Genomic DNA, 17,975 nt, shown 5'->3' on the forward strand with positions numbered 1-17,975 from the left:
CATTTTAGTCTTAGTCAGTTTTTGTCTCGGTTTTGTCTTTTTTGTTTTAGTCTAGATTTAGTCAGGGGGAAAAGCTTTGTTGACGACCATATTTAGTCATCATTTTCGTTGACAAAATTAACACTGGTAAGGACACAACATCAATTGCACGAAAACAAAAGCCAAAACATGCACCGAGAGCTCTCGATGGCCTACCTCATCATCTTGGGCGAGGAGCTTGGAGAGTTCTTCATTCCTCCGTTGCGTTGCTTTTTTTTAGGCGAAAGAGCCGTCTGTTGCTCCTCTTCGACTGCAAGCACAGGCAGCGGTATGAGTGGGGCAATTATGGAAGAGGGAACACAATGAGTCTAAATCGACAATACAAGAGTGGAAAACGGCAACGACAATAGAATCAGAACGAGACAAAGAGTAGAACACAAAGCGGAAGAGAGAAAGTAGAATGACAGAGGTGATGAAAGGTGAGATAGGGTACACACAGTATGGAATGGCAATCTGATATAGTATACAATTCCAAGGTTTCTATGACAACAACAAGATGCACTCACACATCATCTGCATAGAGTGTTGTATGAGGATGCAAACATGCTTTAGTGCTGTCATCAACCATCATGCCAACTATACTGTTTTTTTCACCACTAGAATCTGGTGCCTGTTGTAGCCTGCATGCATACATCTATTTAAAAGTTAACTGTTTCACTGTCTAGCCCACTAGAATCTGGTGCCTGTTGTAGATGCATGATTCTATTTAAAAGTAGATACATTCTCTCACAAACAAGAAATACCAGATTAATAAAGAATCTGCACGACACATGCAAGCTTAGTACCATTCAGGAATGTGATTGTGTCTTGTAATTCAAAATACTTAGGATGCTCCTCTGCTGACAATGCTAATCACTCAAAAGCTAATCTAATTAAGATAATAAACCATAAATATCAACCATAAATATGGTCCCTTTGTGCCAATTGCTGGTTTTCCCTCGTCTCAGGAAGCAACGCCCTTGGCTCATGTAATTAGGTTGGTCTTTGTGCCAGTCTGATTTATGTCCAGCCGAACAGCCCTATGGACATTGTCTCTACCACTACACCAAACTGCACTGAGCTCTTCACAGGAAACAAATTACAAGTTTTGCCCTGGAGTGAGAAAAAATCTGGCAAATGTTTACAAAAGCTAATATCTCAGTTAATGGAGAGAGAGAAAAAAGAAAAAGTACTCTGTGCCCCGTTAATCAAATAAACAAGAACAGCAAGCAAGTCAATGTTTTCGCTAATCATATTAAGAGCCGTCTTTTAATTTGTGAATAGCTTGTTACTTGTCATGTTGCGGTGCTGTGGCGGATAAGCCTGTGGTTTCCAGAGTGCTTTTAAATGGCAGTTCAGGCCTGTCAACACAGGTTTCAACAGCACCTTCCTTACAAAGGAACTAAAACAGCTTTCATTAAAATTCATAATGTCTCAAACACTGCGGTTCTCAGGAGATAAAGTTTAACTTGTGCATTTCGGCCCTGCTGCTAGCATGTCTACACCATGTGACACCGAAATAGAAAATGCTGAAGTGTGTGTGTGTGGGGGGGGGGGACTTTCATTGGAGAGAGATGCTCCAACAACACACTGGTCCTTCACATCCTCCTCGGCCTGTTCAATATTTAATGTCTCACAGCTGACAGCTGCACACACTGGGTCATTAGTAAGGAATGCTACACATGCAAGCACTCCATCCCCACAAACACATGCGCTGCTTGGTTGCAGCGTTGAGCACAGGCCTGTCACACACAGTAGTAGGGGTGGGGGTGGGGGGGGGGGGCGTTCGGGGGACGCGCGGGGTCTTACAGTGCCTGTGATTGAGTGTGGCATTACTGGAGGGACTGGGTGTGTATCTCACTGGCAGACTGCGTGCCCGCTGGAGCTGGCTGGCCTCCTCTGCCACCCCTGGTGCCTCCCTAGAACCCATGAGGCTAAGCCTCATCATGGACGGCTCTCTGGGTACCAGGCTTCCCTTGCGGTTGTTAACCAGCGCGACTAAAACACCATGAGGCAACCTAGAGACATCTTTGGCAGAGTCGTGGTTCAGCTTTTGGTAAGTTGTTCTTTTGATAGAAGCAATGTCCTGTACCGCTGAATGAAGAAGAACCAAAGTACAAATCAGTAACTGTGATTTATTTTTCAATCCCGGAATGAGATGTGATTAAAACTGACTTTAACTATGACCCACGATATGAATAAAATATATTGTGTCATTTATTATCATAATTTTGGATATGATCAACTATTTGGGGAGTGATTCTTTCTGGCACAATAATGCTAATAGTTTTAAATTATTAAGAGACTCATTTTTATTAAACACCACTTAACCACTTGGCATACCCTCCAATGAAATGTGGGATTTGACATTTACTTTGATATTCATAATAAACATGAATAAATAAACACACTTTCAGGTGTTACAGCAATTGTTCTGCCATAAGAACAGAGATGACAATTCAAAGTTACATCCCCTAACTAATTCATTTGTGAGCTAGATATATCTTTTTTACGCAACAGTATTGTGGAGCAGGTATTCAACAGTGCAATACGTTCATACTCCAACAAGGCGAGATTAAAAGGTGCACTATGTAGTTTGGGGAGAGAAATATAAAGCTCTTGTATATTTTCACAACTGAATAAAGGATCTGCACTGTCCTCAGAGGATTAATTGGGTCCTTGGATCATTGTTTGAAGCTAGAAAGCAACCAATGTTACTGTGCTGCTGTTGTCTTCTAGGCTTATGTTCACAAGCCTCAAAATTATTTGGTTTTGATTCATGATGAAGATGGTACAAGACGGGTCATGAACCAAGATGGTATGATGCTAAGAATCCATGTATATTAAATGTTTTGGAAACTAATTGCAAGGCTCTGCAAATGTACACAAATTACATCTCCCTAAACTGCATAGCGCATGTTTGAATATCTATTAAAACTATTTGAAATTTGAATCGTTTTGGTTTATAAGCGTTATGGCGGAGATAAAAAGGAGTGAAGCCAACCATGGAAAGCTGCAAAAAGAAAAGGCAGGGGGGGAAAAGTCTATCCACTCCTCCGAAAAACTGTCCGGAAGCTGAAAATCCGGAGTATAGAGATGATTATTTCAACCATCAGCTGTCAGCTGTCTGGCAGATTATCCTCGATGGTCCAGACCGCCACTATTCATTATCTGCCCCATGTCAAACATGCACAGCCCTTCCCAGGAACAACACCACATTGTGGCAGATTTGCTGCCTATCACAGACCCTGGCTTGTTGTAGTGTAATGGCCCTTAACGTTTCACCCCCCCCCCCCCCCCCCCTCCCCACTGGCTAGATGTGAACTGAGAAAACAAACCAGAGTCACTAATAATCATACCGTCTCTACATCTCCACCTTATTAATTGCTTGAAATTAATTACTGATTATTTTTTGAAGTGTAGTATAGTTAAAATGCTAGATATTCTTTGAAACACTGAATGAACTAACAACCAGAATCACTACTTGCTGAGCTGCAACTGATATCCATCATGCAGAGCTGAAAAATCTGTTCCCCCCTAATAGCTTGTGTTTGTAAATCATACTGATGGGAGACTCTCTGGAACCCAATGATCCCGAGAAGCATTACGTCAGGAAGAATTGCTCATTCGCAGATTATAACAGTGGAATGAAGAGCAAACAGGAAAATATGAAGGATTAGAGAACAGGAAAAAAACGACAGCCAAAGGTGAACAGGGGTGGGGGTGGTGGGGTGGGGAGTTAAGAGACAAAAGGATAAATAAAGAAAATGGAAATCAAAACTTACTTGATTTGATATATCCATTATAGCCACTATTTTTTGCTGAGAAAAATGCAAAAAAAAGACAAATGAGAGGTTACAGGGGAGAACAGGCCGGCAGTGAGAGCGAAATTATATAAAAAATTAAGAAATGTCAACAGCTGTGGGAACTGAAGAATGGAATGGTTGCGACGACACTCTTCAAGGCTCTTCCAGACGAGGGCCTTGAAGAACCATGATGGACCAAGCGATGGAAAATAAACCAAATGAAGTTGATTAAATAGATGATTTGCAGTAATGTCTGTCAATAAGCTGAAATGGTGAGTCATTGTGTGAAGAAAACAATAGTTTGTAGATAAAGCCACCTGGTCAAATGTTCATATTCACATCCAGCACATTAAAAACAGACCTATTATCAGAGCGTATCAGGTTTGCATGGATTATTGTTTGTTACATCTTTTTTTTTATATATATATATTTACCTAAATAGCATGGATTTCAAGAAGTCACCGTATTAAGTACTGTATCCCAGAAAAAGAGCTTTCATCCAAAACAGTATGTAACATTGTAATAAAATAAACAACAGTCTTTTTTGTCTTCTCTGTGTTTCACATTCCTGTAGACCCGCCTGACAGAATGTTGTTGGATGCATGGAACTTTGTGTGAGTCAGCCGAGAGAGTCCCCCCTCCCAACATGTTCATTAGTACCTGATCTCAACCCCTTTGCCCACAATAAAGGTCATGCGTTTGAGCTTAAGGCGGGACAGTGACAGTGTTGTTCAAACAGGGACCTCGCTGGTCCTGGCATCTGTCGCCTGCGATCGGTGGGCGCGAACAGAGTCAGAGGACTAACAGGCTAGCATCTGTCCCGCAACGAAAGAGAAAAGAGAGGGGGGGGGGGGGGGGCACTCGCCTGCCTGGTGGTTAGAAACTGTCAGGCCGAGTTTCATGACAACCGGTAGCACTCCAAAAATGAAAATGCAAACATAATTTCCGTGTCAGGCCACATAAGGGCTATCTGGCCCCACACCGTGTCGACACGACAGCGACTCCTGTAGCTCAGCTAGCCAGGCGACGCCCTACCCCCCCCTCCCTGGAAGGCATGTTCTGGGCTAGAAACACCATGAGAGCTTCAGCTATACAACTGAATTGCTTTTGATTGTTAAGACATTATGCTAAGAATGTATGACCGTCTCTAGAATGTGCTGCTGAGAAATGTAAGAACACATTGCTTCATCCCCTGATGACAGTAGGATTTAATATGCCTCAAATTCAGTCCTTCTGGCTTTAAAGGGGAATACCAGTACTTTCTAGAATTCTATGTCATTCACCTTTTTTACAACTAGGACTGGGAACAGAGGCAGGGGCTCAAACAATGAAAGGGCACATGTCTTTCTTTAAAAAATAGGGTATCAGTTCCTCTCTTTCGATGGATATCCTGGCTCGTTTTAAGTGGAGATTATGGTAAACTGAAATATGATTATGCAAAGAAATGTATATCAATAAACATTTTCCTAAAAGGGTACTTTGTTTGTGGCAACCAGAGTAGAGGGGCAGGGCCTCAAGCCCTTTGGACCCTGTCTGTGCACATGCTTGTCAACAGTTCAATAAATACCTGTCAGAGTGGAAAACTCTACCAAAGTGACTGCTCCCCTGTTGACCACCAGTGAGGGAACGGGCTTTGTTGATAATTTCATTTTATGAATGAAAATGACAACTAATCTGAACCAGAACATGTAAAGCTAATTCCCAGAAGATCGACCAAGTCATTAAAATAGAGCTAACATGGTGTAACATCACAGATTCAGGGGTGGGGCAAACCAATCGTTGTCAGGGTTCATTAATAGAGTGGACTGTCCTAGCAGGTGAGTGAAATGTGCTGACATTTGGTGGTATTCCCCTGTTTAAGTCTATATTTGAATGTCTATAAATATAATATAAGTGAGCTTCATTGGCATGCATTTAAAAAAACGAGTTATATGGGTCACTGTTGTGAAGACATTGAAAGGCCCTCTCCATTGATGTCCTCTTAAAACGGCTCATCTGAATAGTAAATCATCACAATCCGTCACAATCATAATCAAAATGAAATTCAGGTGTTCATCAGGGGAATCGGGTCAGGGATGCAGAGAAGTGTGTTTGTTGGCGGGAAAAACGGTTGTTACCTCTATTTTGTCTCGTAAATCAGTGATTTGCTTGCAAGACTTGTTTGAAAATATTCCCATTGTGTGTCCAGGTTACCGGAGAGGTATGGTAAAAGCCCTCTGCAGAACGCACACTTAACAATGCACGTTCCACACATTATCCCTAGGAAACAGTTTAGTCGTATCAATATACCTGCGTCTACAATCGCTCTACAATGATTCGCATTATTCAACTGTGAACAATTTGAAAACTACAGATCAATACAGACTCAAGAGTAATAACAAAAACACCAGCAAAAACATACATGTTTGCACAGCATGCTTCACAACAGTCATCTACAAAAGTAATGATATGTACAGTAACACCACCAAGTAACTAAATCTTAAATACGGTACTACTAACACACTCAACTAAAGCCACATCCAGTTCCATGACAACGACATGACTGCTACGACAACAAGCTACAGACACTGTACTTGCGGCGTACACACACACACACATATATATATATAGACGACACAGTATACAGTGCGTGTCACAAACACAGAACAATGTGTGTCACGTTGACAACTTACAGGCACGTAAAGTGGCAGAGCAATCATTAACAGAGACGGGAGAGAGCGGGGTGCCGCGTTGAGGGGTGTCCGCGTTACTACGCACATTAGCCGACATGCAAGAGCGGTCACGCCGTGATCGTGAACGGCCGCAATCAAAACAACATGCCAGTTTCATTCTCTTGTAGGCGGACATCTTGGCTATAGTGATGGGAGGGTCGGGGTGGAAGAGGGCAGAGGAAGAGGAGAGGCAACAGGTTAATGATGAAGGTTCATTCTGTCCCTGGTGGGGGAGGGAGGGGGAGGGTGGAGGTAAGAGAGAGGGGGGACAAAGGAGCTAAGAGAGAGAGGGGGGGGGGTGGAAAATTAGCTAAACTTGTCTTGAATAATAACCATAGCGACAAAGGAAATAGAGGTCATTAAGTTCATACTTCATTTAGGTTTTAGTTGAAAAAGCATGCATGACCTCTTCTTTTACAGTATAGCATTGCGTAAAAGGAGAAGGAAGTCTTCTGTTGGGTTCAGCTCAGGGACTGTTGGTAAAAATATCATTAGGTCAGAGGTCACAAGGTGTTGGGGGGAGGGGTCAATGTTACATGGATGAGGGAGGGGAAGAGGGGGAGGGGGGCATTCAAGATCATCCCGGGCAGAAGAAGAAACAGCACTTCTTGTACTTATATTCACTTGAAGCCCAACAAGTTCCATACTATATATACCCATGATGCATTGTGACATCACTTGTACCGTACACATACATATTGCATTTGATATCACCCCTCAGATACTTTCAACACTCTTCTTCTCATCGTACCGGAGAACTGAGACAAGACACGTGGAACAAGACAGAGATGTCTCTAACTAACAAGAACAGATGGATAGGAAATGCCACAATGCATCACAACGAACCACTGTTTGTAGCAAAAGCGTGTGTCTGGATACGGTGGCGTGCGGTGACTTGGAATGTAAAAGCAATGTACAGTAAAAGCGCCCGGCAAAAAGCGAGAAGAGACTGTGAAATTCTTCTCAACGTTTTGTGTTTTCGTTTGACATTCTCACATAACGCTGGCGATGAGGCCGTGTGAAATGACAGCGTGGGCAGCGGGGCACTGTAGAGACACAACAAGGCACCCAATAAATGGATACTGCTTGTGTGTGATATGTATTTTAAAGGTGCTATAGATAACAATTTTATGTAGAGTAATGCTTTTTTTTTTATATATATATATATTAAGTATACATCTACAGAGCTTTTAGAAAGATGAGGAATAAAACAATTATTGATTAATGAATTTATGATTTAGAAAATGTTTGCAGGTTCAAAATTAACGTTGTTGTTTACACGTGGAAATGCACCCGATTGGATAAATGACATGCTGGTGCTCTAGTGCGACATCTAGTGGCTGAATGTTATCTACAGCACCTTTAACTAGTGCTCGACTTTTGTTGTTCATCCAATTAATAATAGAAAACAGATGAACTAAAAACTATTTTAAAAGATGGAACCTATTTAATATCACAGTAATATAAAAATAGACAGACTCAGGCTATTTGTGTATACATGTTTTTTGAAGTGTTTGTTCATTTGGATTTCTCATTGTGATCCGTTCCAAGCTTGCCTGAGACTCAGACTTTCTTTTTAAAGTAGGTGGTACATGCAACTAGCGATTCAGGCTCTCTGGATCCAGGCAAGTTCCATGCTGTATGGTGTTCTAGGTGTCTTGTGTTTTGTCAAAGGCCTGGGAGGACCTCTGGTGGTGAGCTGCAATATAACGGCTCAAGCATGCATGAGTGAAATGGGATGTTAGTACAAAGTGAGGCCATACAATTCCCAAGTACTTATGAGTAGGAATTCATAAATCTTGACTTCACTGTATCCTCCTTCAAAAAGGGTAACTTTGTACTGTAAGGTATTGCACATTCAGCAAATGTTGATCGTTGTGTTTTGGTGGTGTTTAGTTTTTTCCTTCGGTCTAGAACATTCTGTGGAGTGTTTGCCTTTATCTGAGAGCAGCGTGCACTTGACAAGGAGGGACAGATGCATCAACCATTGCAACATGCAACATTTACAGTACTTATAGTTACAGACAGATAGGCTGACTTATATCAGGGGGAGCAGGCTGTGTTTTTTTGTGGGGATGAATCCATATTACTCACAATATATCACTATAAAGTGAATGTTTAAGAAATTGAATCGAGTATCCGAGCAGCAGAGAAAGAATACATCAAAGGTTAGGGTTAAACGATAAGTCAGAGCAGTATCTCAAGACCAACTTTAGGCTTCCTCTGTGAAGCTCAAGCCACCCTGTTGAAACGGTTCTGAAAGCAGCTTGGAAGGAAACACAAGATACATGTGGGCATCTTACTTGTAACCTGGCGACATTGATCCGATATGGAATATGAAAAATATGATTTATTATCTCCGTGCTTATAAGGGACTTATAAGGGTCGTCACATGGGGTGGAGGTGGGGGATTGAGGACTCTGCCTTGAAGGCCTGAGGTGTTCAAAGGAGCAGAATGACCAATTCTGAAGTATTAAGTATTAAGACGTATTAATTATGGAGCAGTCGTTATCATAATTCACAAGTGGGGCCCAAATGTCGAGACTTATACCTGGGAAAACGTGGAGTCAAATGCCTGGTCTGTGCCGGCTGTTTAAAAGAAATCCTATGACCTTTCTTAAAGGGTCCAGATTACAAGGTTTCATCATGTGAATTATTAATGCAGGGACTAAGCGATGTAGACAAGTAGCTATGTAGGTCATGTAAAGACAAGGTCACCCTGCTTATGTTGATAATGCCGTCTTCAGCAGAAGACATGATGACTGTCAACATTCACCTCGTAAACATTGTATTTTGTATACTTCATTTACAATGTTTAAAGCATTTTCATGAAGACGTATATCTCTTATATGATATGCATAGCACACAATAATGAATCATTTATAATCATAATGCATTGTACTGAATTGTATATAGTTATATTGCATTGAATCGCATATAATCATATTGCATCGTACTGAATCATATATAATCACATTGCATCATACTAAATGATATACTGTATAATCACATTGCATCATACTGAATCGTATATAATCACATTGCATTGTACTGAATTGTATATAATCACATTGCATCATACTGAATCATATATAATCATTGCTATTGCATTGTACATAATTGCATATAATCATATTGCGTTATATAGAATATAATCAATACTTACATTTTTTACATCCACATTTCTTTATCCTTTTGGGGTCTGTAATGTCATCATGGCAGGATTTACAGTAAAATAAAGCCCTATGAAAAAAACAAAAAAGAACACCATGTAATCCAAATCATCTCAATTTGTTTAAGTAACCATTGTCCAAGAGTTCAAAAGCTGCTAAAACATGTTCATATTCAAGAATTGCAACAAATAAGCAACAAATGTAGCCATAGGGGCCATTCACATGAAATTCTGCTTCTATCCTCCAACAACTGCAGTGATCGCTGCAGCATTGATTCTTTCAAATGTGGGACTGTAAAATAGAACTCAATCGAATTGAATGGGCATACTGTAATGAGGAACTCTGTATGAAAGGCTTGCCAGACCTTGTGACAAATGGAAAAGAACAAAAAAGGAAAGGAAATGTTTAAAAATGTTCTTACATTCTGCCCCGAGGGCATAGCAATACCTTACCTTATTCACTGTTGCATGCATTCAATAATTTCAAAACGATTTAAAATTATTTCTACAAATGACAGTCCAGGGGCTTTTATAGGATTTAACAAGATATTTTAGGAAATGTATTATGATTTCCTCCCCCAGAGATGAGTATTTTTTTATTGGATTAAGGAGAATCCACTGGTTGTTCAGCTTCAAAACATTTCACTCAGAGGTGAAAAGCCTCTGTATTACTTGTCATTTACAATCATATGAAACCTGAGCGAGGCATCTTCACTTATCAACTGACATGAGATGGATACAGACATTTATGAATGTATAAACCTTCTAGATTGGTCCATGTTTATTTACTGCAGTGTTTGCTGATACAACAGCTGACAGGAAATACACCGGGGCCCAAGCTGTTCCCCTAGCAACGGAATTCTTCTGAAAAGGTCTAAAAAGATTAAAATATCAAACTGATCCCGTTCAGAGAACTACTGATTTTGGACTAAATCAATCAATCAATCAATCAATCAATCAATCAATCAATCAATCAATCAATCAATCAATCAATCAATCAATCAATCAATCAAAAACATTATACCTCTTCACTTCTTTGGCATCACTTGCAATGAAGAAGCCCAAAGTTCCTTCCTGCATTTTCACATGGTTCCCAGGATTTATGAGGGTGCTGTAAATATATTCAAATGCATGAGTTATTACAATACAAACCTATGATTTACAATCACCAAAAATTGTACAGGCTGGAGTTAGTTTTGCAGCCAATCATGATGATTTATCAGGAAACATGACAGCCTCTGTCAAATGAAAACAAACAACCAAAGAATATAGATTCACCAACATTTTCCGTGGTTTTGTTATCAACTTTGGACCTGTACTAGATAAGACTCCAGGCTATAGACCCATTGTGTTTTCCAGCTCAAGCCTATCAGCTGGAACTCATTTGCAGTTATGTTTTGATACTGGCTACGCGTCCTGCTTCGCCTTACTGGACTAGCTCGTTATACATATTGTATACATTGAAAGTATATAAAGAAATGTCTCATGCACCTTACATCTACCCAGCCACGCCCACTCCCGGTCACGTATATAACCCTGTGGCGTGGCTGTGCTCTTCCTCCCTTGTTCTTTCATTCCAAAGTGTTGCTCATACGCGCTCTGCAGTCTGAGAGTTAGAGATCGTTATTAGTATGAATTTAGTTTGTAGATGGCAACGCCACCAGCTTGGCTTCCACCGCTCATCGCGGGGGCTCCCTGGACCGGCTGTCATGGCAGTCGGGTGAGCCCTCTCTGCGTGCGGTGAGGAGTTTGAGCCGCCCGGAGGCCGTGGTGGGCCCCTCTCGTGTGAGGAGGACCCCCGGCCCTGGTGTCCCTGTGGAGTTCAGCCTGGAGGCTGCGTCTTCATTCCTCGCTGGCGTGTCGGGCCTAGTAACCCCGATGCCGCAAGATGCAATCCGAGGTCACAGCCCCAATGGATGGGGCGTATTGTGAGGGTCTATCCCCTGTTTTCTGATACCTAAGAAAACGGGGGGGGGGTCAGGCCTGTACTGAACATATCTCCCAATCAGCCGATTGCAAAAGAAAAGCGTTCAGAATACCATCCTCACAGGCACCTGTTGAGCAACAGCCCACAGGCTAAAGAGGATGACGTCAGCCTGCTCAGTGGCCCCGCCCTCCGCGTTTATGGAGTTTTTTTCCCCAACAGGAAAATATACCCTTCAATGTCACAGACCTGTATGTTGCCGTTAAAAGGCATACTGGGACCCCAAGGGTGCAATACCGGCCAGATCCTGCCAGGTGGCAGTATCGAGAGTGCAGTAAACCCTGTTCCAGACCCTGTGTTACACTCAAATCCCTCCGGGCGCTAAATTAAAATTTACGGAGCCGAGTAAATCGCTTCATCCGACCACTTCAAAACGCATCTGACACACACAATCCATAAATTGTGCCAAATTATGTCCGGGACCAGATAGACACCAATACTGGAAATCGCGATCAGACACTTGGAATATTCTTTTTGGAATACCCCCGACCAAAGGTAAGGACTATCTGACATCAATTTCAGCTTGATCTAACAATGTTTTGATATCGATCCAGCTGATCAGCGTCTGTAGTGTTCAACACGAATGTCGTTACTGGCCATCAAAGCATAAAAAAATTACCCTTTCATGCATTCATGATGAAACATAATACCTATTATATACATTTGATTTGGAAATAGTAGCGTGTCCAGGCAAGAAACGCCAATGCTTATAGTAGAATACACGTAGTGCCCTATAACTCGCTTTTCAGGAATTATCCCGGATCACTCCTAAACTATACTTACGGGATAACGCGCAAACGTATGCATGACATTTTCTTTTTCTTTTTTGCATGTTTGACGGAAGAAAGTCACTGTCAAATGACTATAGTATTGTCTCCATAGCTATAATATAGAATATAGCTCTACAAACAAGGTGACGCACCCCTATATTTAAAGCGTGGCATAGCTAGACCGGGACAAGGCTAATCCCTGGCGCTGAATGAGTTAACGGGACTGTCAGGGCCAATACAGTAGGGAGTGGTTAGCCTGTCCTGCCTCCCTACAATTAACGTATTGGGAATGGGGAGCCAGCGCCTGGTCCCGGGCGTTACAACGCTGTCTTGGGGACCGGCACGTCCTGGTCTGTCCGAACAGCATAACGGCATTTATGTGGTCAGACAGGAGGGAGTATGTCTCCGCCAGGCGGCAGTCGAGCTCTGCTCTTGCTAAGGAATCTGCCAGCTTGAGGGCCCCCTACATTTCCAGGTGGAAATGACGGGGCAGATCGAACGTCACAGGGGGAGCTGCTTTTGAGCAGTCAGCCCCGCTAGCGGCCCCTGTGGTTTACGGTCAAACGTGCTGGGTTAAAGGAGCAATCCTCTTCGAGGAGTGGTTGTCTCCCCGGTACACCAGTTGTGGAGGCGCGGCTGCGTCAGAGACTCAGGACTCATCCTGAACCCCCACCTACCAGTCAACAATTCGTTAGAACATGGAACTTGGTGGTCCTGACGAAGGGGAGGTGGTGTCGCAAACAACGCCTGGGGAGGACACGTATCGTTGTCCTCACCAGGTCCCTTTGGTCAGGTTCTAGCTCCTGGACCTGACAGAGAGCCCTGTTGCTCGTGCGGTCCATGGGGCTGGGACCTCCTCTGCATCCCGCCTCTAGGTAACGGGCGGGATGCGTGATGAGGTAGACGCAGGCCTTTTTTCACACGGTCTACTCACCTTGTGCGTTTTTTGGGTACTGCACCCCTTTTTTCACATAGTCTGTGTTCTATCCCTCCGCTCCTGTGAGGGCCTGGACCCTCCCCGTTGTTCTGGTGGTCGTAAAGGGGACCTCAGCGGGTACATTTGCTCCGCCCACTTGTCCAGTATCGAAACATAACGAAGGTTATCCTATAACCCTAGTTATGCGAGTATTGGCAAGCATCCTGCTTTGCACCCTGAGGACCCCTGACTGTCTTTCGAATGAATTTCAGACTCGGGAGGAAGAGCACAGCCACGCCACAGGGTTATACATTTATATATGTGACCGGGAGTGGGCGTGGCTGGGTAGATGTAAGGTGCATGAGAAATACTTTCAATGTATACAATATGTATAACGAGCTAGTCCAGTAAGGCGAAGCAGGATGCTTGCCAGTACTCGCATAACTAGGGTTATAGCATAACCTCATCTGTTTAAACTAATTCAGACATAAGTAAAAAATACTTTTATTTCAGTGTGTTCAAACCTCTGTAACTCTATTACATTAGCACTTAGAGTGATTCTTCCTGTTGTGGAAGAAAATCCTGAATGAATTTCCATTCAAAAGAGACCAGACTCATGCATGTGCTATAAGTGGTTCAAGAATAGTGACCCATTTACATTGGGTATGCAATCGACAGGCATTTTATGCTAAATGTGCCGGATGCATAAACTGACAGGAAATACATTTGAGTCAGTACATGATTTATTACACATTAATAATCCAATTCAATGCAGCTACATTACTACATGCAAACATGAATTGTAAGTAGAGATAAGTCGGCCGATATTGGCATTAAAATGTAATATCGGAAAATATCTGTATCGGTTTTCAAAAAAATATAAATCTATTTTTGTCTTTCTTTTTTTTACATTTATTTAACCTTTATTTTTTTATTTTTGGGGGGTGAAACCCTGCATATATCGGTATCGGTTGATATCGGTATCGGAAATTAAGAGTTGGACAATATCGGTATATCGGATATCGGTAAAAAATCCAATATCGAACATCCCTAATTGTAAGTATTTACGAGTCAGGAGTTTGACTTTGAGTCAAAGAATAAGTCTTATGTCTTAAGCAAGTCTTACCTGCTTTCTCTTTGATCAGACTTGTACTCGATAGCTATCAGTAGCAGCTTCAACTTCACATAGCAGAGTCTGTGAAAGAGTATCATCAAAGTCACATTGGAGGTTTGCAATGTTTCAACCATTGTACAAACCCTTCGTTCAGAGGTTGCAAAATTATCTGTTTCAGACAGACTGTTTGTGCATTTGATCGACAACAGACTACACTACAAAGTTACAACATCAACGGCGATTGATTAACGAGGTCCCTTATGAACACTTCAGTGAGTAATTTTCTATGGTTTTTGCACCTTGTGAATTTGTGCAGTTACTGTGAAGTTGTGAAAACTAAAACATGTGTAAAAAAAAAAAATTATAAAATAAAAATAATAACAACTAAAAGATTAAAGAGAGTGACAGAGAAAGTGATAATACTTAAGATGTAAGATCTCACATGCAAGACGGAATTATGAGAACTAAACATTCCATTGATGATGTAAAATATATGGGGTTCTATAGTTCGGGAATTGTGAGAATTCTGGATAGAACCTACCCGGAAAACATTCGCCTGAAAAGATAGGAAAAGAGTGAAATGCTTAAGGTGCACTTACTCGCAAATGACAGGGAAGGACATCCCTACGAAGGCACTAGACAGGTACTCGGTGTACATCTCATTGGCTACTCCCTCCAGATAATACTTCTGCCATGTGTCCTCCTCAATCTAGGGAGAGAAAAAAAAGGTCATTTACCTGATGCTTTTATCCAAAGCGACTTACAAGTTCTGTACAAGTCAGCAGGAAGGGTACAACTCTGGCAGCTAAGGGTAAGTACATTGTTCATCAAACAGTGTTGAACTTGAGTGATACAGTCTTTAGTGCATAGTAGTATAGACATATTAGCATAGTAGGTAATAATATAGGCAAGGTACAGTAGATTCCTTAGTGGCAGAGTGCATACTAGTAAAAGACAGTATGAAGGTTTGTAATTCATTTTTCTCTTGTAGTAGTAGTAGTAGTGATTACAATATATTAGAGGATATGTTTATTTCAAATATTACTCTTGAAAATAATCCAGTAATAATCCAGTGGTGGTGGTACCTTGATGAAGGACCTCATGGAGAACAGGTTGGCCAGCATGGTGGAGAGGCCCTGGGCCAGGCAGCTCTGGGCGATGAACCCCAGCTTCAGCTCAGCAAGGCAAATGGCGTCGTCCCCCTCCTTCCAGGTCCAGCTTGGAATGTTCAAAAGGTGGGCCTGAGAAGACGCACAGAAGGAGATGTTTATTATGTATTGATGCTTTAGTTTTAGACAATGTTACAGTAGATCTTCCCTGTAAGTCGTGTATACTAACCTTGTTGTGGTATTGTAACATCTGGGTGATTATTCTGATCTTTGGGTGGTAGTTCTTGATGGATATTACCCTAATGTAAAAAGAAAAAAGAAATGTGAGAGCAACCATAGGAACAAAAGGCTCTCTTGCTCTAACAACTAGAGAGAAGTGCTACCTGACGACAGTAGACACACTGTATAGGTAGGAAGGCGAGGTGTGATGCTCTCTCAGGTTAAAGAAAAACACCAACATCATGGAAAAATGCGTTTACTCTTCTCCAGAGTCAGACAAGAAGATAGATACCAATTTCCTCTCTGTGCGTTCAGTAGAAAGCTATCCGTCTGCAAGTTAGCCTAGCTTAGCACAACTGAAAGGAAGCGGAGGCGGACTAGCTAGCTGTTGGCCAAAAACCCCTCTCCTGGAGGCGTGTACCACTTCCGCAATGGATTTGATTTCCGGGGTTGCCCTGATTGGCCGCGACGGCCGCGTAACACGGCGCGGCCCCGCCCCGCGGCAGCCCCAGACGCGGCAACGCCAGGGCTGCTGTGTTTCACTGCCGCTTTCGCACTTCAACGCCGCAGCAAGTGCAGAGCTGTTTAATCACTTTTCCCACTGCGTTACCAGTGCCGACGTACGGCTCTCTTATCCATTAATGGATATATAATGGATATTTTATTTATCTGCCACTGTGGTGTAATGGTTAGTCCTCAAACCTCTCACGCGGACGACCCGCGTTCGAATCCCCACTTTTTCTAATTTTTTCTAATGGACAAGAGAGTCGTACGTCAGCCGTCTAATGAAGTTAGATTTATACAGTACACTTTGACTGCTGAATTGACACGTTTAACTTATTCATTCTTTAATTCAGCAAGGCGAAGTGAACTCCAGCGTCGCGCCACTGGTAACGCAGTGGGAAAAGTGATTAAACAGCTCTGCACTTGCGAAAGCGGCAGTGAAACACAGCAGCCCTGGCGTTGCCGCATCTGGGGCTGCCGCGGGGGGGGGCCGCGGCGTGTCACGCGGCCGTCGCGGCCAATCAGGGCAACCCTGGAAATCAAATCCGTTGCGCAAGTGGTACACGCCTCCTGGAGTTTTAAGCTAGGCTAGTGGTCCGTATTTGCCTCCATTAATTTGTGCTAGGCTAGCTTGCAGCCTGATAGCTTTCTACTGAACGCACAGAGAGGAAATGGGTATATCTTCTGCATTTCCCATAATGTTGGCATGCTCCTTTAAAAACATTCCCTTTAATAATAATATCAATCTAAAAACATCAGTGACATCTGTCGACATCCATCAAATTAAATTGAAAATGCACAGCAATCCTACCAATAGCCTAAGCATGTGCCATGTGTCCCTTTGACACACAATTTGATAGAAAATGTCTCAAATAAATGCGGGAAACGTAGCCTAGCAATCTTTTCCAAAAATCAGCAGCAAAATTAGGCATTTTTAACAAGAAACCCTCCTACCTCATAATGTTGGATGCATCTTCTGCGTCTGGGTCTGCACAATATTTATTGGCCAAAATCAAGCAAGCATCTGCTGACTCAATCTGGAGGGATGGGAGAAAGGAAGACAAGGGCAGATAGCAGTATGACATCATGACAACATGACAGCAGTATGAAGTCATGACAGCAGTATGAAGCCATGACAACATGACAGCTAGCCCCTTTCGTGACTGTGATACACCGAGTGAATCCACAGTCACTTCCTAGCCCATAGCAAACCAACCTATGTTGACCATGAAGGACTGGTTCTGCCCGAACCGTTCATTATACAAGTATCACAGAGAAATGTCAAAGGTACTCACAGTTGCACGATACGTGATGGTTTGAAAGCTCGGCGTTGCTAATAAACATTTTAAATATTTTTTATAAACTGGTCAACACTGCTCAAAACAGCATTATTTCCGTATTTTTGGCTGCCTGGTGCGCCTGCGCTGTGATAATTTTTTTTTTGCTATGGGCTAGGAAGTGACTGTGGATTCAGTGTATCACAGTCACAAAAGGGGTTACATGACAGCAGTATGAAGCCATGACAACATGACAGCAGTATGAAGCCATGACAACATGACAGCAGTATGAAGCCATGACAAAAATGACAGCAGTATAAAGTCATGACAACATGACAGCAGTATGAAGTCATGACAACAGGATGAAGCCATGAC

General features: G+C 42.4%; 1 protein-coding gene across 4 annotated transcripts in view; it reads right to left on the bottom strand.

The window, feature by feature from the left end:
• kcnma1a (potassium large conductance calcium-activated channel, subfamily M, alpha member 1a) overlaps nt 1-17,975 on the bottom strand; it is a 214,507-nt gene that overhangs the window by 54,757 nt on the left and 141,775 nt on the right. For 2 of the 4 annotated variants that reach the window (XM_084323922.1, XM_084323925.1), the window contains exons 12-20: nt 17,278-17,360; nt 15,830-15,899; nt 15,577-15,732; nt 15,091-15,200; nt 14,504-14,572; nt 10,732-10,818; nt 9,702-9,778; nt 3,804-3,839; nt 196-289 (exon numbers count right to left, since the gene is read on the bottom strand). In XM_084323922.1, coding sequence (XP_084180048.1) covers nt 196-289; nt 3,804-3,839; nt 9,702-9,778; nt 10,732-10,818; nt 14,504-14,572; nt 15,091-15,200; nt 15,577-15,732; nt 15,830-15,899; nt 17,278-17,360 — 782 coding nt within the window. The remainder of the gene's footprint in view (nt 1-195; nt 290-3,803; nt 3,840-9,701; nt 9,779-10,731; nt 10,819-14,503; nt 14,573-15,090; nt 15,201-15,576; nt 15,733-15,829; nt 15,900-17,277; nt 17,361-17,975) is intronic. The other 2 variants (XM_084323923.1, XM_084323924.1) reach the window with 1 other exon arrangement.

Source organism: Notolepis coatsorum, assembly GCF_963971535.1.
Source record: "Notolepis coatsorum genome assembly, chromosome: 10".
NCBI classification, from domain to species: Eukaryota; Metazoa; Chordata; class Actinopteri; order Aulopiformes; family Paralepididae; genus Notolepis; species Notolepis coatsorum.